At 41.6% G+C, this 24,778-nt stretch overlaps 2 protein-coding genes across 5 annotated transcripts in view; one reads left to right on the top strand and one right to left on the bottom strand.

Annotated features, from left to right (window-relative positions):
* The window catches only part of HSPBAP1 (HSPB1 associated protein 1), a 39,085-nt gene extending 30,108 nt beyond the window's left edge, over positions 1-8,977 (bottom strand). Inside the window, exon 1 of one of the 3 annotated variants that reach the window (XR_003991428.1) lies at positions 8,547-8,690. Coding sequence is in view for 2 of the 3 variants with exons in the window: in XM_030486109.1 (XP_030341969.1) it covers positions 8,547-8,583 (37 nt within the window). In the remaining variant the exon portion in view is untranslated. Of the gene's footprint in view, positions 1-8,546 lie in introns of all 3 variants that reach the window. The other 2 variants (XM_030486109.1, XM_030486108.1) reach the window with 2 other exon arrangements.
* SLC49A4 (solute carrier family 49 member 4) overlaps positions 8,952-24,778 on the top strand; it is a 72,464-nt gene continuing 56,637 nt past the window's right edge. The window contains exon 1 of one of the 2 annotated variants that reach the window (XR_003991427.1): positions 8,952-9,496. Coding sequence is in view for 1 of the 2 variants with exons in the window: in XM_030486107.1 (XP_030341967.1) it covers positions 9,121-9,496 (376 nt within the window). In the remaining variant the exon portion in view is untranslated. The remainder of the gene's footprint in view (positions 9,497-24,778) is intronic. The other variant, XM_030486107.1, reaches the window with a different exon arrangement.

Here is a 24,778-nt window from a genome sequence, read left to right as displayed (position 1 = left end):
AGACTCAGCACTGAGGGCAGGTAAAAGAAAAGCAATGAATTGGCTAAGTACTTTCCAGTAGACTTTGTGCTTGTAAGAGAGAAAATAATTTAATGTTTCTGATTAACAATTTTTCTGAATAACTGAGTGGGATTTGGGAATAAAGAATTTAGCACAGCAGGCAGTCTGACGAAAAGTGGACTTGATCAAAGTTGTTCAGAAGTTAAATGTACTGTCATTAAAAAGTTAAGTGTACTGTCATTCATTTAAAATAATTTAGCACATTAGAAGAGTTCATTATCGTGTGGTAGCTGGCTTCTGCCAAAACACCCTGCTGCTTAAATATGAGATTTGAGAAGTATTAAAATTATTTTCTAAAAGAGGGAGTACAAGGAAATCCTGGCAACGTATTTGGTGTAAGAATTGTGAAATTGTTTTCTTGTAAATCTGTAACGCTTCATCCCTATTTCTTTACAAAAAATATAAAAAGTTAAAAGCAAAATTTGGAATTTTGAATACATTAATACACAGCAGCCAGGTTACTCAAAAAAATCAACTAACCTCCAAAATCTTAACTATCCAACAACCAGGAGTAGGTAAAAATAAGGTAGTGGAAAGGATGGGGAAACTCCCCAAACCAAAGAGCAGTGACTTGGTTTAGAGGTCAGTCTTAATGATTTTACAGTAGATTAACTCCCTAAATTAAAAAACAACTTTAAATCATCTGCATGTGATTACAACGTTATGCACTATGATCAGCCTACTCTGAGCAAACAGCATGCATAGAAATATACATGAGTAGTTTTCAGGATATACCGCATGAACATCTAGGTATTACTTCCTGACCAGTTATTGCTGTAACTATTATTTTTTACTCCATGTCAATACTGCACAGGCAGCATAGCCAGGGGGCATCTAATGTAGATTTGCACAAATATTTTGGCTACTGACAGATAGTTAGCAGTTGCAGACACCAGTCTGCACTGGTAAGACTGGCACCTGAAACTTACTCTGGTAGCCTCAAGTCAACACACTCTTCCTTGCCCTCTGTGTCTGCTGCCACTGAAGGAGGGCATCGAAAGAGAAGAAAGAGACCAAAACAGGAACTTGTATTTACACTCATTTTCCAGTCCTCCTGTGGTGGGGCTGAGCATCTCACAGTTTTTCTTACAGTAAGCTTTGAATGACTCACGACATGAAGCAAGATAAGAATGTGGGCTATGCCCTCAAACCTCAAACTGTCCTTCTGATAAAGAAAAGGAAATAGCTGCCAGACTTCTTAGAGGTGGAATAAGAGGTCGAGCCCAGAATACAGCACTGGGAGGGACTTCCCACCTCTGCTCTAAATGGCAGTGTATCATGTCAAGCACACATTTATGAAATTTACCCCGAAATCCCCTAGGGCTTTTCCTAGAAAGCTCTTCCTGAAACACTGGCCAGCTTCTGCCTGTTGTCTCTTCTCCTTCCATCCCGTAGTGCACTTTTAGAAAGCAGTCGTGTCCCTTTTCAGCTAATGAACAATGTGGAATGATCTGAGCTCCTCTGGTCTCCTCTAGCAGAAATGTTTTTCTTTCCCTCCTTGTCCTCAAAGCTCCTGCCAGCGTCTTCTGCCATTTGAAATAGCCCCTTCCTCTCCCACTCCCCCAAACCCAGGAAAATTAGGATATGTACAACCAACAGAAGTCATACTAAATGTATTTCCAGTGAACTTTGTATACTTCTTATTGGCAAAATTGCTGAAAGCAAAGTGAAACACAACGAAATTGCAGATAAATGCATGTCGGATAAATGGCATTTCATTTTCTTTTGAAGGAAAACACCATGGTCTTTGACTAAAACCTTCCACCAGGATATAAGAGGTTCTCCAAAAGAGAGACTGTTCTTCCTTAAGCTAGGCTGCTACAATTCCACCTTTCTGTCTGTTTGGGGTGTAAATTATACCCACCTGCTGCTGAGAAAATTCAGTAGCAAACCCATTTCTTCCCAATACCCCACTGGCACTGATATATATTTCTCACAACCTTTCCTAACAGGTGGGAAATTTAATACAAAACTTAATATTCATATAACATTATGGTTGAAGGTAAAGCAACCAGCACATCAGGGAATTAACAACTATATTTCTAATAAAAAAAGAATTTGTTGCAGTTGTAAGTGAAGTTTATTTCTTTTTCTATTCCTTGTAAGTAGTAAATATGAATGCATAACTCTTAAATTGATGAATGCACCAAATAAAATTCTGTCAGAAACTGTAGCCATTTATGACTTTACTGTTGTCCTATCCTGCAAACTTGACTGACAAGAACCTCAAAATAACAGCAACAAAAGAATAGAGATCTTTTAAAATACACCCTTTTCCCATAAGCTATTGTAGTAAATAGTCAATAGTGTTCTAAAAATTTTTTTTTTCTCATAAGCCGTTGTAATAAATACTCATTAATACAACTGCCTTTTGAATTTGATTGACAAAGGGGTTATGATGGAAGTATTCATCACTTTGTTCACTATTATAATACACAGGATACAAATTATGATTAATAACTGAGTCAGAGGTATAATTGTTGAAATGAAATTATACATTAAAAGAATAAAAGAAGTATTTTTGAATTAAATAAATCATTGCATTGAAAGAAACGGGACAGACCCACCATGTGAACCTCTAGAACAGTTTCTGGAGTGCACAAAAACCCATGTGCACAATCAGCATATTAGATTCTGGGACTGGCATTATTATATGAATATTAAACAAAAAGCACGGCTATTATTCCATCTGTTTACATAATTTTATTTCTTTCAACATGGATAAAACAAGTAGAAGTGAGTTTAACCTTTGTTTCAAGTTGCTGTTTCTCTTTATGAAGGTTCTCATGCAGCAACATGACATCTGTGAAAAACTGTTAACTGTATGTTTTGAATCTTGGGGTTCATACAAAGAATGTAAAATCTTGCTTTGACATAATGTAGAGCTAAAGATACATTCAACTTAATACAGCTCACCAAAATGTGAACTACTGAGCTCTTCTAATTTTCAACCTTAAAATTTCGTAACGTTCGTTCTGATTTTTAATATAAATATAAAACATAAAAGAAACTCCGGTTTTACTGAAAAAGCACAGACTGGTTACATTAGAAGCTTATGTTTCACAGCTTTATAATACAACAATCTGCTGCTAGTGATGTCAACATATCTTTACCATCTTCCCTCCAGAGATTTTCTTTCTCTTTTCAAATAACAACTGCCTGCAAAATTTCTTTATCTATAAACACCAAGAGCTAAATATTAGAAAAGATCTAGGCCCAAGATGTAGGGCCAAGACTCCACTCCGATGTGCATGAACTCTTGTTCTAATCAGCTGCACCTGCTCTTCTGGAGACTGAAGGTGACCTTTAATTTTAGAAGAAGCCATGATAGAGCTACTGCTTTGAATTTTGGAAGCTTATTGTGATATGCAAAATTTACTAGAACTCAGTATTTGTCAACCTATTAGTATATCTGGAAAAGTCCTCTCAGTAGATGAGTTTCAATATTTTCAGGTTCCTTTTGAACATTAATGTCACTCTGTCAACCATTTACTAATTCAGCATTAGTATTAGAAGCAGTAATATCTTCTATATCCCGGCTTCAAAAGCACCTGGTACTTAGAAATTTAAAATAAGCTTCTGATGCTTTTTTTGGCAAAACAATAAAATTGCAAAAGATTAAAGTTGCACTTTTATACCGAGACATCCAAACTGCCTTACCTTGTTGAAATACTCTAACGGAAATTAAAATCTTGTGCTACCGTACCTACTTTCAAGAATCTTGTGTCTGTGATCACAAAGCATAGAATAATTTAATCTTAAAATCATATATGCCCCCGTACAGAAAAGCACAGACACAGAAATAATCAATTTAGCCTCTTCTTTCTATACAGAATCACATGGTAGAGAGTCACGAACAAACAACATTTTGTGAGCATTATGTTTTCAGTAGCGATCTGATCTCAAACATCTACCCAGACAATCAGGTCTACAGAAAACTCATTTGGAAAGCACACAGCATACCTATGGTATGACAGCCAAGTGTGACTAGCCAGACCAACAGAAACAAACTCCTTAATGCCTATACCATTAATTGTATCAGAGCAATAATTACGTTACTCCTTGCTGTTTTGACATAAGACAACAGGAGAACAATGACACAGTCTGATAAGAAATGAAAATCACATTCACCAGAGACCCAATAGACAGACCAGTACCACAGCAATATGACCAGCTGTTCTTGCTGGCATCGGAGACAAAGAGATCTACACTGAGGCAGCCCTAGCCCTAGGAGACAGCTGGAGATTTTCACCCTATGTTCCCAACTCAAGCCTAGCATCCTCATGTGACTCAATTCGTTTCCACCATCCTCAGGCTTTCAGGGATGCAGGAAACCATCAATCTTTGGGATGCAAAATACTCCATTGATGTTGTTCGCAGCTTCTTGCACATGTTGGCTCTAAATAAAATGAAAGAACTTAGGGACTGTGGTCTGCTTAGCTTGGAGCTCCAACATAACATCCCTAAAATATCTAAGACACTGAGTCTGAAGGCTGTCCAAGTGAGGTAGGGAAGTAGCCATCAAAACGAGTTTGGAGGAAAGACATCATGCAGCTTCCACCTCCCCCTCAAAGAAAATACAATCTTCATCTGCTTATCATGAAGCAAGTGATGAATAGCAGAACAAGCAGAAATGGATTACAAAATGCTTTAAATGTACTCAAAGCCAAGACAGGTGTAACTTTTGCATATGCTTTTTGAGAGCTACAGTAAAGAATCTACAGCATAGTCTACAGGGAATCTGTTGAGATGTCTTTCATTGGCCAACCACAAAGGTAAACTCCATAAGAAAAAGGAGCTACCCCACATCTCCCTAAAGGACCTTGCAACAGGCTCTGACTTACCACAAACCTTTAATCATCTCCACTACGATGGTCACTTTACAACATTAATATACACAGCCTGCAATCAAAAGGTATAAATGAATGCCCACTGGGTAACATCGATACTTGAATTTAAGAATGAAATTGTTCAACTTTCATAAGCTGAAGATGTGTCTGTATTTTTGTTTCTTGTTGATATTAGAAAAAAGAAAGAAGCACTGTAAAATCATTTTCCTCCTGAAGTTCAAGGAAATCGCTGTCTGATGTTAGAACTGGAAGTCTGCCCAACCGCTCAATAGAAAAAGGCAAGAAAAGATGCTGAAAGGTACAGAATGCACAGACTGGAAGGTGCCCAAACCAAGCCCAAAACAGAGCAGATTACAAGCAACCTGTTCCTAAGTAACTAAGAGGAAAGGGATGTCAAAACTTGATGAGGGAAGAATGGGATTTGCTCGCACCTCACAGGTTTACCTTCAAAGGTGTTGTTTAAGATAGAGTGTAAAGAGAACCATTACAGCTCCCTGCTACACTAGTGCTTTTTAAGGCAGTTCTGAAACTACATTGTCACAACTCCAGCTGAAGTCTAGAAGTTGAGGGAAATTCCTGCAAAACAGGTCTCTCTTTGGATGCTAGAAGGAATATTCAGAATTGGCTAAATGTCACTTTTGGATCTTTGAATGAATTTTGGGTCCCGCCCATTTTGTGCCAAAATGCTTCTAGCCTTCATAGGGTATGCTATTGCTACTTGTCAGATTGCAAGATCTGAGTTGACACAAGAAAGTACAAGATTGTAAACACGGTGTTAGGAGTTGTTGGGAGAGAGGTATAAGAAACAAGGGGATGCTTAAGTTCATTGAATCTCTCTGAAGAAAGCCACATGGAGAGCAAACGTGTTCTAAAACCTGATGACTGGAAAGCAAATGGCACTTCTTAATACGCTCGGAACTGGGAAGTGCACCATGGAGGGGTACTCTCCTGGGCTGCTCAGCTCAACCATTACATGATACATATGTTTAAGCTGAATTAGACTCTCCAGATGTCTCAAGGTTGTAACAAACCTGTCAAAGCTTTCAGTTTATCTTAATAAGCCAGGCTTAAATCAGCACAGTCTAGGTGCCAACTCATAAGTGGATCAGCCAGGCCTGCCTCAGGGATGGGATGGGCATTTGGCAGCAATAACAGCTTCAGCCATGTAATTTTTATCCATCATCACTAGTCTATCAGAGCTCCAGGCCACCAACTCCTCCTTAGTTGAATTCTAGAAAGTTTTAGTCCAGACACAGGCAGATAGGCACAAATACAGAGACGCAACCACCTTGAAAGCTTTGAGGTTTGAAATGGAGGCACCTACCAATAGATACGCTATCATGGTTGGGCAATTAGTAACTGGATGGGCTTCTGTATCACAATTTTGGATCTAGGTGCCTTTAAGTCCATTCAAGTCATGCTATAGGCATGAAAGTTCTGGGCCAGGAGACAAAATAACCTTTCCACTTGCCTGACTATATATGCACTTTTTCTGAGAATATTCAAATACCTTTAGCTGCATTATAATGAGGTTAAAGCAAGAAAAGATTTCCCCACCCCAAATATTACAAATGTCAGTAATGAGAACAGTAAAAATGTCACCACACAAAGAGAAATTAGCATATTTAGAGAAGTATTATACCCATGAGTGAAATAATGCAATCAGCTAGCTGCAAGATAAAGCTAATTTGGTTTCCAACAATTTATCAACAATGCACTGCTCCTTTACATTAACAAATTTAAATGGTACCATATCCTGCAAACAAGAATAATTCTCGCAGAATACTACACTGCGTTAATTAAATAGCTGGAATAGAAAAGGTCAGGCCATGACTGAAAGATACGCATATGGGTTGTGAAGCTATGAAAAGATGGAGTGATTTCAAACCAAGCAATTAAAATAAGTTATTTAAATCATTATTAAGTCGACAATAAACACATCTAGATTTTCTGAGCCCATTTTGACAGCTCCTTTCTTCTGTCACTGTTTCTCAGAAATTTCTCTTTCTGACCCACGCAAGAGTCAAAATATCTTTAAACCCATCATAAGATGAGGTGCTTGGATAAGTTATCAGTTATCCTGCTTATATTCAAGTTTTCATTTTACTCTGCAGGTCGTAAGAGGCAAGAGGAAAGTTTTGCAGTTAAAGGATGCTGCAAAGCCCCACCTGACTTACTTCCTGCCACTAGAACAACCAAGAAACCCCTTTCCCTTCCCCCCCCCAATTACTATAGTTAATTGAAAAATGTTCAAAGAGAAGTATTTTTTCACTTTGTTTACTTCTGCAAATGACAGCACTTTGTCTTTGGCACAATGCCACCAAATCACTTATAGTAGTAACATAGCCTTTTTAAACTGAAAGAACATTTTGGCATGGGCTAAACTGTGCTGAGATAGTAATGCATGAAAAAGACCTAGTAAAACAGGGAATTAATTTTACTTGGAGCTCCAAAGTACTAGTGGAATATCCATCGGTCACAGCCAAATCTGAATCTTATCCTTTATTTTTACTGTATTTTATCCCTACAGTTATACACAGCAAGCTTGAATTTCAGTTTGTTACTGTGTCCCCTGTTATTTAACTATGCATGAACTTTGTTTTTCCTGAGGAACTTCTGAACTTCTCTAGACAAAATTGCATTTTCTTTTTGATCATAGTTCTGCTGATTTAAGCTTGTACAAACTTCCTTTTTGCACCTCCAATGCAACTTCCAATTTGAACCTCAGTCTAGCAAACAGAGCTGTGTGGGCTAAACAAAATGTAATGTCCATGTATTTTGGGACGAATTTTATGGGAGTGCGTGCTTTTCGCTGCAAAACCGTGGGACAGGCACCACATGTGAAATGCAGTTGTGCGCTGCCCAGCACAGCAACAGTACCGACATTGCCACTGGATCTAAACCCAGCCTGTATGGATGCTGCTGTGCGGCTCTCCCCAGTTAGGCACAGAGGCATTTATCAAGCCGACTTCCAGACTTTGTGACAGAATGCCTAAGCCAGCCAAACTGAAATACCTATTATTTTCAGAGAAGATGAGCACTGTGCAGCAAACGAGCCATTAATTTTATGACAAGTGCAGATGGTAGATACACAGACAAATACTCGCACAACCTAATGGAATGAATATATACTTCAATCTATTTAAATGATAATAGTTTCTAATGAGTTTAGTATAACCCACATGATGGTATATTCATCCGAACTATTTTAAGATGGATTTCAGTGCAGGCTGTAACTGAATCCTACTGTTTTTTCCTTGTCGGAGTATGGCTGATTTGTATCCACCCAACAAAAAACAATTTACTTCTCCCTTTAAAGGGACGGATACCCTGCTTCGGTGTTTCCCTTCACGAAGGCACCCACACCTCCTGAAGGCCAGCCCAGCTCTGCCCTCTGCGACCGCCACGGTGACGGGCCCATGCCAGAGAGGGACGTTTCGGAGGAGGAGCTGAAGGAGAGCAGGGAGGCCCCGCTCACGCTCCCCCGTTCCCGCCCGCCCGTCCGCGGCCTGCAGACACAGCGCGCTGCCGGGTCCGGGCGGCGCTATGCCCGGCAGCCTGGCCGCGCTGTGCCGGGCCCGGGCGGACCAGTGTCCTCCGCGGCTAGGCGTGTGCGGAGGGGCGCGGGGCACCTACCCGGCGCGGCAGGAGGGCGGCTCTCTGCCCCGGCCATGCTCCTCCGGCTCTCCCTGCGGGGCGGCTCGGGCGGGCTCCCCTCCGCACCGCCCCGCTAACGGAAGCTGGAGCCCGGCCCGGGAGCGGGCCCGGCCCGCTGCGCCCTGCCGCGCGGGGCGGGGCCGCGGTGGCAGCGTGACGGCCGGGTCCGACGGCGGCCCCGAGGCAGGGGTTCCCCCAGCAATCCCGGTGACACCTGAGCGGCCCCTCGTCCCCAGTGGCGGCTCCCGCGCTCCTGCCTCGACACCCGGACCCCCTCTCCCACTGGGGTGACGACCCGCCCGACCCGCGGGCTTCCCCGCCGCGCACGCTCCCGCGCCTGCCCGCCGGCACGGGTCCCTCCCCGCGGGTGCCGGGCCCGGCTCTCCTCCCCGGCGCCGCTTCCCTCCTCCCCTCGCCGGCAGAGGAAGGAGGCGGCTGCCGGCTCTCCCCGACCGCGCATGCGGCTGTGCCGGGCCGGGGCAGCGCCGCCGCGCTTGGGGGCTGAAGTGCGGGTGTCCCTTCCCCCGGCGGGCCCCCGTCAGCGCCCCCGCAGATGGGCTTAGGCTGGAGCAGCGCGGAGGAGCGGCAGCCCCTCCTGCCGCCGCCGCCACGGCAGCAGCAGCCGCCACGGCGACGGCCGCAGCCGCGGGGTCCGGCGGGGGGCCCGGCGGTGCCGGCGGCGGTGCCGGTGCCGGTGCGGCGGCTGGCGCCGTTGGCAGGCCGCGTCTACGGGCGGCGGTGGCTGGTGTTGCTGCTGTTCTCGCTGCTGGGCTTCGCCCAGGGCCTGGTGTGGAACAGCTGGGGCCCCATCCAGAACTCGGCCCGCCTGGCTTTCGGCTTCAGTGGCTGGGACATCGCCCTGCTCGTCTTCTGGGGGCCCATCGGCTTCGCGCCCTGCTTTTTCTTCATGTGGCTCATGGACAAGAAGGGTGAGCGGGGCCGGGGGCGGCGGGGCCAGGGCACGGGACTCCCCGCTCGTGCGGCCTCCCCCGGGCCGGGCGGGACGCGGTGGTTGTGCTCCTGGCCGTGCCCGTGTCCATGGCCGTGTCCATGTCCTGGCGACGCCGTGGTGAGGGGCGTCGTCGAGGTCCTGGTGCCGGGGGAGGGGGCGCCGCCGGCCCGGGGACGCCGGTTGCGCTCGGGGCTAGTGGCGTTGGTCTTAAAAGGGGATGACTAATACTTTAGAGCCATCTTGAGTGCTATTTTCAGTACACAGCGCAAACAAAGGCACATCAAAGGCCGTTCACACGGAAGGTACTTAAGCTATTCCTGAAGTTAAGAGGAATACTGGCATTTTACCTCGTGGCTGAGCTGTGGATCCGGAGATATGCTCTAGGCTGGCCTTGCCGTGCTGGTGTTCGACCTGGAGGTGGTCATGATTTCTGGTAATCAGCTGTGAAACAAACGCCTGTGTTTGGACCAAGTAACGTCAGTGTTCATGGCAGCCGTTGCGTCCTGGAAGACATACTTCATTTTTAAAAGCAGGTTGCACATGAAGTCGGTGGTTTGCTTTTAGTTGCACTAGGAAGGTGCAAAGACAGAGAACGTAAGACAAAGAACATAAAACAGAAGTTGCGCTTCAGGGTTTCAGAGGGCTAACACAAGGAAGAGTTTCCTAATTTGTGTACAGGCTGTTGTGTCTCGGTAGCAAACTCCTGAAAATGGTGATTGTCTCTGGAGAACTTGTCTAGGGCCTGCGCACTGCATCTGTGGTCACCCTGGGGACCTGTGAGGTCAGGTACCTGTGTTTGCAGGTTTGAGCTTTTGGGCCTAAACCCATAGAAGCATTTAGTCTTTTAATTCCTGTTTAAACAGGCCTCTAAGCAGGAGATAGGAGTCTATATACCTTTGTGGCTCCTGATGTTAAGTGCTACTCATTCCATTTATTTAGGAATGAATAGCTTATTTGTGTGGGGGGAAAGGTGGAGACTTAAGGCAGGCAGGGAGAAAAGTTGTAGCTGAGAAGGCTTGTGTCTCAAAATTGGAATTGTGTTTCCTAAAACTGAAGAGATGGTGGAGGACTACAACCTATTGGGCTGAAAATACATTCTCCAAATGAGGTCATGGTGGCTGTACAGCCAGTCTTAAGCAATTTAGACTTAAGTCAACAATGTCAGTCTAGATTGCTGTGTAATAGTGTTGTTAACTGTCTTAAAATTAAAGTAAGTTATTTTGGTTTGTTCATTGAAGAGAATGACTCTTTTCATGGCATGAGGGAAATAAAGTTAAACTTGAACCTGTGCTTATAGAATTGAGTCTGTATTTTTATTTCTTGATTTTCTATGAAGTTGATTCCCAACGATGCAAAAATATACTGGAAAAGTTTTGAAGTAACTCATGGGAGAAGAAACATTAGTGTTTTGTTGTTTGTTTAGTGTGATTAGTCATGGGTGCTGGATTTCTTGGTTTCCCATGTAGCTTGTTTTAATGAGAATATGTGTACAAGATTTTCCTCATTACCGTAACTTATTGTTTGGGTGGTTTTTTGGTTTTGTTTTTGATTTTTTTTTTTTTTTAATTTCCATGTTCTTTGGAGATATTGATATGAACTACCCCTTTTCCTCAACAAGGAAAGCAACAAAGCAAGAGCAAATTTTGGTTGTTAGCCTAGATAAAGCATCTAGCTCATTGGCTTTATGCGTAAGGAGTACCTAAGTGCTCTGGAGCATGTTCGTTGCGCAGCAGCAGATTTTGTGGGGGCCCTGTTGTATTTCATGCTGTCTTCTGAGTCTGGATGATTCCACAGAGAGTGTGGCACTGTTCCCTTTGAAAGTGACAGTGGAGTCCTGCCACTTAGTTCTGCATGGAGCAAAGAGGAGAACTATTGCTAACCAGCTCTCCCCTGTGGCACACTTCTACTGAAGGTACACTCTGGGAAGGTATCTGCTCTTTGGAGTACGCATGCTCCAGGAGGAGCCTGACTTTACTGCTTTGAAGCTGTAAGGTTGGATAGGTCTGACCTTGCAGGGGCAGTGTTTGACTTGCTTGGGGTACAAATGCTTGTTGTTACACTAGATTTACTTTTTGTACCAAAAAATATAGAGAAATGACACAATTTACTCCCTGGCTTCAATCATCTGTCATTGGAGTTAGCTAGTAAAGGAACTGTCAGGAAAAAAATGTGAAGTGTCAACATGTAGAACCTGGCATGTATCAGACGTATGACACTGTAGATGACGCATGTCAGAATTTGAGAGGAGATTCTGTTGTTAGATAGTCGTATACTTCAGAGCCAGAGGTATATCTAACTGATAAGTAGCTACCTGCTGTCAGCTAACTCTGATTTTGTGTTATGATGCTTCAGATGAAGTCCAAAAGCATTTGTCTATTTGGTTTTCAGATGTTCACTGTAGCATATAGTTTGAAACATAAATCTGTTTCCATACCAAACTTCTGTCATATTATTTGTGCATTTGTTTCTTATTACAGTACTGCTTATAAGGGTTTGGTCAGTGGGTCAGTGGTTTGGTTTTATTTATTTATTTATTTACCTTTTAACTAATTAGAAGTGGAACAATTAAATATTCAACAATAGGCATGTTCATAACCCTACTTGGAAGAAGCATTTCTTGGGCTGCATGATTCAATTCCATCAGAGCTTCTCAGAGGAGCATGGGGTCTTCTGAGGACAGCAGTGTTTATTTTTAGTAACACATATGCTAAGTAATCTCTAAGTGATCTGTTCTTCAGTTCTGTATGGAAGGGATCTAGGATGGAGAAATTGTTTGGGTTTTTTTTGTTTTGTTTTCTAGCCTTGAAGGGTTTCTTGGCCTTTGTGACCTTTTGCCTCCTGGCCTGCCAAGTGTGTCTCCTGAATTTTTTGTGGAGGCCTGTTTGTGGTTGGCACAGGCAATGCAGTTGAAGAATGGGAGGAATTCATGGGCTTGGCAAGGTGTGTAGATGGTGTCGCTTTTGACTCCCTGGGGAATTTCTGCAGAAGATACTACAGGCAATTGTACACCTTCTCCAAGGACTCTGATGGGTGTTGGTGCCATAAGCAGCATGACAGTCTTGGTTTACTTAAGCCCATGTTCCTGTGGATCTGTAGGGTTTTCCTGCTTTTTATGAAATTGAGGGTGAGTTTTCATCAGGATGGTAGTGATGATCTTCACAAGGCTGTAAGTGCAAAAAAATCTTACTTGAATATCTGAACAGACTCAGAAGGAGCAGACTTGTTTTGAAGGGTGTTAACACTGTATTTTAAAGGGTCTTTGAGACATTGGAGGAAGCCTGGATTTAGCTGGTGTTTCTCGAAGGTGTGTAAATTGAAAGCTAGTTCTTATTTTTTCTGAGCTCTTGTCATTCTCAAAAACGCCTTTGTTTTCAGATGCATAGCGAGGCTCACATATCACAGCTGGAAATTCTTCTTTGGGGAGCAAGCCCCATTCCTGTTTCTGCCTCCCAGCTTCCACTAGCTGAATGGAGACTTCTGCCGGTGTGCTTTTCTTCAGATGCCTGAGGGAGCTTTCTGTGCTCCTTGTCTGGGTGCTGTAATAGGGACAGCAGTGGCATCTGTAACGTTTCCTAGTCCTGTTCTGGGTTGGGTGCATGTGGAAACTCAGGAATTATGTTTGTGTGTATCATTTTTGAGTATGTGCCATTTTGAAGTAGGTTTGAAGACCCTTTTCTGTAAGTAGAATTACAGGTGTTGTCTTGGTTCGTTGGTTTCTTAGTGAAGAAAGGTTAAAAAATGGAGTGTGCTGTGGAGCTACATGTGTTTATCTGGTGCGTTTTCTTTAGCAATAGGATTAGAGAGTCCTTGTTTAAATGATAATTACCTTTAGAGATTCAATAAGACTGAAATTAAATGGGAAATTACTTCAGTGTGCCGTTGCATGGACCCTTGTTGTTTACACGATTAAAATTAGCTACAATTTGTCACATGATGCTTGAGTGTTTATGGATGTTTTGTGCCTTGAGTGTTTCATTTCCTGGGAACTGTAAATATAAGTATACAGAACTGTTAGGATGTTTATATTTCTCACTGGAAATCGAAAGCTTACATACTTCTGTGGATCTGGTTCAGTGGGGTTTTTTATTAGTTAAGCTCATAGTTACAAGGTGAGACCTAGAAGCAATATATAATGCAGTCTTCATTATGTTGCCATTTAAGCAAGAAGAAGCAACAAAGAATGAAAGACTTCATGATAATTTACATCAAACAAGTTGAATAGAATGGTGATATTTTTCATTAATTTTTGGAGTACAGTGAACACAGTTTTATATTGAGTTTGAAGAAATGTGACGTTACTTGTAAAAGAGAAATGCAATCTGTTTCTTGGTCCTTTTTTATAAAATGATATATGCTCACATGGGACACTCATAGTAACTATTTTGCTGAAATTAAATTTACATACCATTGGTATCCTAGTGATTAAATTATGAAGTAGAGAGAGAACTTCAATAATCACATTTTGATTTTTAGTGGAGACTGGTTTGTCTGTTGGAACCCTGATTGTTTTTGCTTGTGTGATTAGTTATTCCTTTCCAGAATATCAAACTCTTGATTTCATTGCTGTCTCCTAAATCATGCTCCTTGGTTTCTTCTCCGAGACATTTGATAGTTCTTATCTCTTCCATCTGGGAATTTTGAGGTTAAATATTTTAATACAGTCTGACAAAATAGTCATGAATATTGAGTATGAGTACAAAATTGGGCTTTACTAATATAAAAATAACTTAATAACAATTCTCTGTACAAAATAAACTACACATGATAGATAAAGAGAATTCTGCGTAGCAGCTTTCATGTTTAAAGTTCCCAGATTTTCGTTTTATGCTGCATGCATAGGAACAGTGATTTTACTTTCAGGGGACATTCGGACTCCTTTTACTTGCATCTAGAGTCACTGGGACAGAAGTGAGACAACTTCAAGTGAACTTGTTCTCCCACCCCTAGATTTTCATCTAGGAAGTGTTAGACTTTCTTTCTCGTATGTGTTTCCATTGTGCTTGGCATCTCAGGGTCCTTGTCTGTCATTCAGGCTCTCAGACAACATGGTAGTAAATATAAATTGGGGGCACTGGCAAGAAGATGCATAATGGAACTATTCATAGGTCTGTTGTGTCCCAAGTGATTGTAAACACATGGGATTTGGTTAACAGGAGAACGAAAATAGGTGAATCATGAATTCAATAGAGCAGAAGGCTACATGTGAACTTAGTGCTTCAGGTTTTTTTTTTTTTTAAAAAAAAGGGGGGGACGGGAAGAGAATGTCTCGACTCATGTGAAGTGAAAGCTGTATATATTTGGTTAAAAACAACTGATTGATGCACTTCAACCAAACGGGAAAGAACTTTGAAGGGAAGTATCTGTTTACCCCAGACTCTTCTCTCTCATCCTGTGGACATCTGCATGCTATGAACTATGCATATTTCATTCTCTCGTAAGTGATACCGATCCCCACCTATCAAATTCCATGAAAGGGGTTAGTTTTCCTAAGCTAACAAATCCTGGAAGAAATGAGATGAAATGTTGTTTTTCAGGAGGAAAGATGAAAGAAGCAATTAGAGAGCTGAATATAGGTAAATCCCACTAGAGCAGATATTTGATCAGCTTGATTTTACAGAACTAATTTTGATGAGTTGCTTGTGTATGTGTTTGTATAGATGTACTTTTCCTCTGTAACATCAGAAGAAAAGAAGAAGGAAGACTGAACCAAACTTAGCTGTTGTTGCTTAATTTTATATACTGTGGCTACATGAAAGTCCACAGAGCATTTGTGCATGTGCTTGCAGAAGTGAGGACTCATTAGAGAATTGATTGGCCCACCCTCCCTGAAGTCAGGCATGCTGCAAAAGACCACTTGAGATACACAGAGTGATTAGCAACATAGAGTGGCTTAATTAGGTACTGATGAGTTGTATTACCTTGATGCCACTATGATTCATCATAGCAATACTAGCTTGATTGTTACCAGCACTTCCCATACCTCCTGATGGGCCAAGTTGAGTTGAAAGCATCAGTCATGGCTGTAGACAAATGTCCTCTTCTGGAGCTAGCTCTGTTAGATGCTAGCACCCGCTGTCCCTGCTTTGCACTGTGTTGCTAAAGACTTTTTGCTTTATACTGCTGTGCTTTATGCAACTGCTGTGCTCTTTGCACTCTGCGCACTTCTTTGCAGCTACAGCAGTGGTGCTAGGACAGCTGTTTGAAACACCAGGTACTGAAGAAACTGCATCAGGAAACTGCATGCTGGATTTAAAATAACTTTTTCATGGTGGAAAGTAAAATCCTAACATGTTTGCATAGCTCATGAGAATAGTAATGACCACGTTATCCGAGGATAATGTTATCTTGAGGCTTTAGTGCACTGAGCATACAGGCACAGTGAGTGTGGGATATGTAACATGCTATACCTTAATGTTGACATATTGATGAATAGGGAATCATCTACTAGTATGAAGTACGATCCCTTACTTATATTATGCAGCTGCTAACACAAGCAGAGTTAAAGCACTTAAACATCCCAGAACTGGGTCAGGACACAGCTCCAGCTAGGAAGATGTTTTGTCAACAGTAGCTTTTAGAAATTGACTACAAAGAGTATAAATACTCGGGCAGCTGTGCACTGCTATCTCCCCTGTTGTATGCTCACGTATTTTTACTACCCCTCATAACCTTCTCTTGATCCAAATTCTTCCTACTCTGACTGCTTCCTCTTCTCTATTTCCTGCCTCATGTGTATGTTTCCTTGCTGTTGTGGCATGTCCATCTTGCCCTACTCCTATTTCCTTCTGTCCTCCACAACTCCTACTTGTGGAGGAGTAGAAGAGGAGGTTGGATGTGAGAAGCTCAGGACTCGGAAGAGTGAGAGAAGATGTGAGAAAAGCCCTTGGATAGGTGGGAAGAGAGAGAGAATGGGAGAGCATGGGACAAAGTAGTGGGTGAAGCACAGGAGGCATGAATGTAGAAACAGGATCTGGAGCTGTCGAACAGGGTGTGGTGGGGATGGGAAAGGTGGAGGGAGAAGATGAGTGGGAGGCAGAGGGAAAAGGGTGCTGAGCGATCAGGATGTGGTAGTAAACCTGACTTAGGTAGCCAGCAGCAAATGATGGGGGTGGTGGGTGCCTGCACGCCTCTTGGGCTGCCTGCACAGCACCCTAGCTATGGATCAGCAAACACAGCTTTTGTGAATTGGCTTGAGAAGCGCTTTTAAAACCAGGAACTGGGAAGTCTCTTTGAATGCAATTGACCTTTTTTATATTTTCTTACCTCCAACAAGGTTCTGGTCTTTTGCCTCCATGCAACCCAACCTCTGAACTCCAGCTGGCAGTGCCTCTTGTTGCCCAGAGGGTGTATCGGCCCTTCCTTCACCCTCCCCTTCCCCAGGGTGCCCTGAGCCACGGCATCCCAATCCCTGTGGGGTTCCCCAGGTGCTGCTTACGCAGAGGAAGGTGGCTGTTCCTTCTTGCATGGGTTTGGTGGTGACTGATGTCTGGCCTTGTGATGGAGGTGTGAGCGGGATGCTGGGTGGATGTGGCCCTCTGTCTGGTGTGTCTCCCCATCTGGAAAACCTGGACAGAAATACCTGTCTGTGTAACTGGACAGAAATACTGTTACATTGTCCACTGCCTTGCAGCATTTTAAAAACATTTAAATGTTTCCAAGCTCCTTCCTTCTAGAAGTTTTTAACAGTGTGGCAGCTGTGCTACATAAAGGTAGCTGGTGCTGACTTCTGTAACATAAATGACAACAATAGTGCCTCTGTTATCCAAGTCAAGTCTCCTGGTTTTTCTCATAGATTTTTGTTATGGAAGTAGTAAAGTACTTAGGAAAGTGGTATTGCATTCGTTTTGCTAGCTGTATGTTTGTACTGTGTTAGTAATTCCTAGCTACTAGTTCATAATTCCGTTGAAGAGGAAAAAAGCGTAGATCAGGTTTTGGCCTGCAAAAGCTGAATCTGCTCTCTTTAAATAAAAATGAGTCTGTTTCCTTCAAAGAATTAATATGATATTTATTTTTTTCCTAGCAGAATAAACTAAGTATGAACAAAGAAAGACTATTTTCATTTGCTAAAGCTGAACTAACCCAGTTTTACTGATTTCTAAATCCCAGTAAAAGCATTACTGTTGCCCAAACAAAATACATTTTATGCATTATTTTTGGCTGATAGTTGTTTTAGGAGGTAGTTTAATGTTATGTTTTAGGAGTTAAAAACAAGTCTGAAGTGAATGCAGAAATGAGGTTCATTACTTGTTACTAAACTTTGGATATTTTCTGGATTGCCACTTTCTGCCTTTTTTTTTTTTTTTTCCTGGTATGAAATGCCTTTCTTGCGGGAAAGGAGCTACGTAAAGCAGGGGTGTTTTATTGCCTTTTCAGAGCTGAAGAAGTAGATAGTGCATAGCACAGGTCCTGAAATAATATTCTGTGTTGTGAAAATCTGTAGTTTGACATTGCCAAACAAAAATATTTGGTTTATAGAAGATATTTGTTTTAAAACACTCCCCTTCCCTCCAAACCCAAGGTCAGTACTGAGATGAGCAGAAGTAAATTCAAGGAACATGATATTTTGGTAATTCTCCATTAGAATATTTTGAACGTTTTCTTGGAGAATGTTGTTTGAATTTTCCCAGTGGCAGCCTGGTGTAGCCTCACCTGAGCAGACCAAAGACCTTGCTGGTACAAGTTTCTTTAAGAATTTTTTTAGTTATGATACTGGGGCAAGGGAAATCGTGGCCTTTCTCCTAGTGGTGACGTTCAGAACTATTCCATCACTTCCTACCATAATTTTGTTTTTTAATGCTTCTCATGTGCATGGGCTATTGTGGCTCCGTAGCTGTGCTGTAACTATAATTGTGCCGCAGAAGCTTGTGATCAGGGCTTCAACTTCCTCAAAAGCTACAAATTAAGCTTTCTCATGCAGATTTGTAGTAGAGAGGATTTTTAGGTTTTTCCTCTTTTTAAAGCTGGAGATTCATATGACTCAGCCTGAGGAAGCAATGTGTTTTGAAAGTGAGAGGTCTTCTGCTTTTTGCAAGTCTGCTGATGTTTTCCTGGAATATAGGACCCACAACTGCATTTAGGAACTCTTTATTTGGTTATTTTTGATGAGTGCCATCCCTTTTGAAAATTTGAGAGAGGTGGAGTTGTTATATTTTTAATTAATCACATGAACCTAAAGAATTGATCAGAAGCCTTAAAAAATGTAATGGGTTTAGGAACCATTACAGTGCTGCAAAGGGTGTCTTTTAGGATGAACTATGTACCCTAAAGAGTGCCTGATGCATTTTAATGTTAAAGTGGCATTGAAACTGTTCACACAGAGGAAAATTGAAAGCTCATTCCAGTGACCTTTCCTACAAGTCTCAAGACCTGCATGGAAATTGCATCATTGAGACTCTTAGTAAAAAGGAGAAACTTTGCACTTAGTGTCCTGCTTAACAGATGCACTAAGCAGTATTTAGTGTAGCTGCCAATCCTTGCTGCATGGTTGCTTCTTGATACTCTGTTGTGGCAAAGCAAAATGCCTCTGTATTCCTTAAAATGAAGAATTTCATGCACTATTGGGTAGTGTGGGGAAGTACCGCTAAGATAATGACAGAACATCTTCCTTGATAGATGTGTACAAGAGAGGTTGTTTTTCCCCTCTGTCGCCACAGGTAAGGATCTGTAGTTAGCTGTGTGGTAATTAAGCCTGCTGTGCAATCTGGAGTCCTTGAAATGAGTGGGAAGAGAAAAGAAAAAGCATCCCTCCCCTTGCTCAGTGCTGAAAAAGCTTGGGTTGTCAGTGTTCGTCCACAAGTGCAACAGTGAGAGCTAGAGCAAATGCTTGTTTTCTTGTGCTTTCTTTTGACTTGTTAATGAGCATCCGTAATTTAGCTTTAAAATTAATGAAGTGGTTTAGTCCCCAGTTGCATTACTGGCTATTTTGTCGGTCACTCTGCATCTCTCTCTGTATGCATACACTAGCACATGCATACACACATGCATGCCCTGTTACATAGATTTTCTGTTTATCACATGGCAAAGACGGATTAAATGACTTACCTGAATCTTCAGTAAATATATCAGTTTCAGTAAATATTGGAGCTGAAAGTAGAAAGAAGGTACCTGGGGTGGAGGAAGAAAGAACAACTCATACAAGTGTATTTGTATATTAATTTCACAGTTTTAGTAAGCGTGCAAATAACTTTTTTTATCCTAGCACTTCACTGACTCCAGGTGAAGACCTGATTTACTAGCCTTTCTAATACTCATGGTGTGACTGGCTCCTGTTTCCATGTGTTTATAGCCTGAATAAACCAGACAGAGAGGGGAAAAAAAAAAGAGAAAAATGAAGCAGAAGTGGCCTGCCCAACTTCATAAGGCATGTTGAGAGATGCAGGTCGCGCTGCCCCAGGCCAGTGCTCTCCTTTCTCAGAGGAGCTCTGCAAGCATTAAGAGAGGTTCATTGCACTTGGATTAGTTGTAGATAAAATGGATGCTCTCTGCAGTAAAATGTATGCTATCAATAAACAGCTGAAATAATTGGTTGCCTTTGAAGCCAAAAAACATGGTATTAAAGAACAGGAGATATTTTAGTAAAGCACGTAAAACTGGTTCTAAAATCAGTGTTTTGATCTCCAGGCAAATACCATTCAGGTCGGCACTTTGCTTATCTGTTCAGGCAAAATGTCAGTCTCTGGGTTGATAAATACAACTTACAATGCTTGTGGAAACTTGCAGTGCAGATTTTTAACCTGCATGTTTTGCCATTTGTTTTTCTATTGTTTATGTTGAACTGATAGGATGCTTCAAAATCCTCGCTAACATATGGAAGGAAACTTCTGTACTTGTGAACTACCTTTTCATGTATCCAAAAGCTCACGTTAAGCCTGTTCAGTTCTTAACATCAGGGCTACTTTATTTACAGTATCAACTTCTAAACTGCTGCACAAACTCTGAAATACTTTACAGGTATAATCTGCCACCAGCTGTGGTTAAATCCGTGATAGTGGAGCTAACTCTGAAAGACACCACAGAACAACTTGGGTTATTAACTTTGTAACAACTAAGTGCAGAGGAGTAGAGAGCTGGAGAATTAAGCTATATTTTCCTTGACATCTTTTTAGAGATTGATTATGTGCTTAATATGCTGGGATAATGTTAAAACAGGATGGGTCTGCTGCTCACGTTGGCTCGACCTCATTGATGCAAATGAGACAAAAGGACCCCGCAGCCTCTTGACATGGTCGTAATAGCTTGTTATTCCTTCTAACAAGTGCAGTCAGATTCTTATAGCTAAACAGAAAAATATGGATTTTAATATGTTTTCAGGAATGTAGAGAGAGGAATGGAGAAGAAGAAAAACACTATAAAACAAGAATAGTATTTACAATACAAACCAGAAGTGAGTGGTATAGTTAAAGACTCTGAATATTTAAGCGTCTTGGTTTCGTTGCAGTTAGGATGGACATAGAGAAAGATGCAGCAGCTCAGGAATTGCAGAATGGTTGTGTGATTGTCATAATTCTCAATTGCGTTATATTTAGCTTTGCTTCTCCCAATTATGTCCTAGCAGCTTCTATGTCTGTTTTAGTTGTTACTCATTTTCAATCATTTCTTTCAAAATGAGTGTCTTCTCTCTGAAACGCTTGGCTGGCTAAATTTTCTGCTTTGAATCTCTTAGTTATAGTGGTATTTTTTTACAAGATTCTTAAATAACCTCAATATTCAGGAGTGATGCATTTCTTACAAAGACTCATGTGATGACATTTACACAGAGAGTGAGTGTTTTTAACCTGAGAGTTATACTGAAAAAAGGTGGGGACGAGTGTTGGCCCTCCTGTTTTCAGTTTTGCATGCAGCCTTGCTGTCTGTCCAACAAGTGCTAGTAGCAGAAATAACTTTATCTTTGGGTCGGATCTGGTACCTGGTACCACTCTTTTTTCCTGATTTGGCAGGGACTTTACTGTGGGTTCCCCCACATTGCTGGTGATGACACTTCTGGGATATTGGCTCTTCTGAATTTCTGGCCCTGATGAGAAAGTCAGTATCAAAACACAGGAACTATTTTACTTGAAGTTGCTGTATGTATGCATTAAAAGTTTGTTTCCTCAAATTTAAATTTTGCAAATAAATTAATACATAAGAAATTTCAAACTCCTCCTGATAGCCTGGGTGTTAGTTGACAGCTATTGCTGACAGATTCGGTCACAACAACTGTAAGATATAAAGAGAAATTGCCCTTTGAAGATCATTACTTCCAGTATCTATGTTTCTAGAGGTTTCTAGTATGTATTTTGTCTGGGGATCTCAGTCTGCCAACTATTTATGTCAGAAATTGGAGCACGGTGTCTAGTGGAATCTGCCCTTGCCATGCAATCCTCCACTGAAATGTGGAGCTGGGCTGCATTGTAGGATTTGTACAGGAAAAGATCTGTTTTTTCTATCCTAAACAAGACTAGGGGTTAAAATGTAGCTTTGGGTCTAATTTATTTCAGACAGGTTGTATATGGTAGAGCTTGGTTCTTACTATTTGATACCAGAAGGATGCTGTCACTTGTCTAGCAGAACATTCATTTTCAATCAAAAAAACCCAAACCAAACAAAAAACCCCCAAACAAACCAACTCAAGTTCTAAACCTTTTCAGTTGAAATTTGGATGCTATTTTGGCAGTGCTGCATAGAGCTAGTGGAATGGATGGAAACAATTGGCTTCAATTTGTTTTAAAAACACATCTTATGGAAGACAGGGTAATAACAGAAGCATCACCATCGTGTAGTCAGAGAGAAAGGGTGATCCAGGTTGTGCTTAATAGCACCACGTGATATCCTGGCCATCAAACTAGGAGTAATTTTTGATTAGCTACATATGACCTGGTAGTTATTCTCTCTTGCATGCAGTCTTTGCGTTTGATTCCTAATTTTCCTTGCTTCTGAGGGTAGCTGCTCCTGTTCTTGAGAATGTATTTATTTTCTGTTGAGTTTCCAAACACAGTTTATGCTCCTCTGCAATCAAGTGCCTTTGTGGAATCTGAGGCAGACATGATATACTAATTTTTCTGCTAACACACAGAACAAGCTTGAAAGATTGGGACCACATCTTGGCTATGAAGTCTTTTTACATGAGTGAAAGGGATCTTTTCTTTTGACAAATGTATTGCTTGATGCAAGGATGCCTCTTCTGAAAGAGGATTGCTGCTTATCCTCCTCAATGATAGTAGTCAATTTGGCAAAGTACAGGCACAATGAAAGTTTTATTCACTGTGTTTAGTAGAAAGGTAGCAATTTCTTTTTGGTATTTTAATCGTGACAAAGATCACTGATCTTATGAGGGTAAATGGTGCAGCTATTAGTATAATTTTGCTAGAATTACATTTAAAAATACAAAGATTTCTGGAGCAGTAGACAATGATGAAGGACAAAGTTTTGTGCAGAGCTTTCAGGGTTCCCTGACAGTGTCAGCTGTTTATTCAAGCTTTTTATTTTTTTATTTTTCATTTCTATTTTAATATATGTATTTATTTTATTTTATTTATTGTTTAATCAGGCTCATTCTTATGGATAAATGTAAAGGTGTACATTAAGGAGGAAGAGAAACAGACTTATGAAATAGAGAATTGGCATCCCACAAAGAAATCCATATAAAAAAGGATGCTTGAACAATAAGGAGGGTATTTAGACAAGACACAAAACCAATTCCAGGACCAAAGAAAAATTGCGAGAGACTTGGAGCTCGGTGCTTTGCTTACTGAAACTGAAGGTAAAGGTTGTTTTTCGTAGAAGGATAAATGCCTGTGCTTTGTTTTGTCAAGAAAGGCAAAGCAAGAATTTGTTTGAAAACTGAACTTGCTTTAAGTTGGAAGAGAAAGCACAATCTAACAGTGAATTATTGGAATGGCTGTTGAAATTTGAGGTTTTTATTTCCTGGTATGTGTGGGTTAAGAGGATTTTACAATTTTTTTTATATTTAACTAGATATGGTTTAGTCAAAATAATAGTAGAGTAGTTAAGGAAATGCTCTTAGTTCTGTGTCAGAAGGGATTGTTCTTGCTTCAAGCCTGCTCTTTAAAAACTGTGAAAATGCACAGTAGGCTGATGTCACTCGTTTCTAATTAGAGCCTTGTTGTAATCTGTGTTTGTGAGGCCTGATTTTAGCAGCTGAAGTAAGGAAACCCCTCAAATGCTACTGCATCTGAGTGGGGTGTGTGAGCTATATAAGGGAAATCCACTGCCACCATGCTAGGCAGAGGGCTGAATCCAGGAGCCTTTCCTCTGGCCAAACTTCCATTAATCTTAGCAAGAAGGTGAAAACTGTCTGTTCTGCACATCCAGCTGGAATTCTCCCCCTAAGATGGATGGTTCATTGCAGGGGTGTGGAAACCAAGCCCAAACAATATCTGCCATTTATGATGCTCTGAACTAGAAGTGTGTTGCTCGCCATGGGTCTTCAGGAGTAGCTGGGCTGCTTCTGTATGCTGGCCTCAGCCAGAGGGATGCACGGGGTATTCACTGCCACTAGACAGCAGAAATAGAAACTTCCAAGCAGAAATAGAAACTTGTGCTTCTGGGTACAAAGACAATTTTGACTTCAGTGTGTGTTTTGTGTAAGGATTTGGTTTTTACAATTTTTTACAGGCTGTCAGTCACGTGTTTTGTGGTAATGAGTGACAGGTGAGAGAAGGAATGGTCATACTTCTCAAAAGCTTGCAAAAGCATTAAGCATTTGAATCATGTTCTTTTTCTGAATGACAAACTGATAAATAATTGGAATGAGGAGTTAATTGCAGCTGTACAACATCTTTTATTAAATTTCTTATTAAACTAGGCATAATAAATCACTTACTGGGTTCCAAGTCAGTAACTCAGTGGAGGGGGAATGCATTCTCTTTTCATGTACTTTAAAAAGCATCTTGAAAGTAAGGCATGCTGGAAGAGTTTTGGGGGATGCAACACCCACATATGGGATGCTGTTGCTTGATGTTGCTGTGAGGGAGCTGAAGAGGAGCTGAGTGCCACTGGCAGCCACTGCCTCCGACTCCTGCATGAGACCATGCTGCAGCGTGGTTGGGTTTTGCTTGTTTTCTGTGTTGGGCTGTGGATGGTGGGGGCCCTGGGTTCATCACACGGTGTGTGTGCAGCAGCTGCTTTCTCAGCAGCAGAGAGGAAAGGAAGCTAGTGGGCCAGCTAGAAGTGTCCCAGGGGCCAGATGAGATCAGCATACCCTGCGGCACAGGTAATCAGTAAGGTTTACTAGTACAACATGGTCTTGGCAGGATTAAAA

The sequence above is a fragment of the Strigops habroptila genome, chromosome 5 (assembly GCF_004027225.2).
Source record: "Strigops habroptila isolate Jane chromosome 5, bStrHab1.2.pri, whole genome shotgun sequence".
NCBI lineage: Eukaryota > Metazoa > Chordata > Aves > Psittaciformes > Psittacidae > Strigops > Strigops habroptila.
Note: the sequence above shows the minus strand (reverse complement) of the source record. Positions and strands in the feature narration are given on the sequence as shown.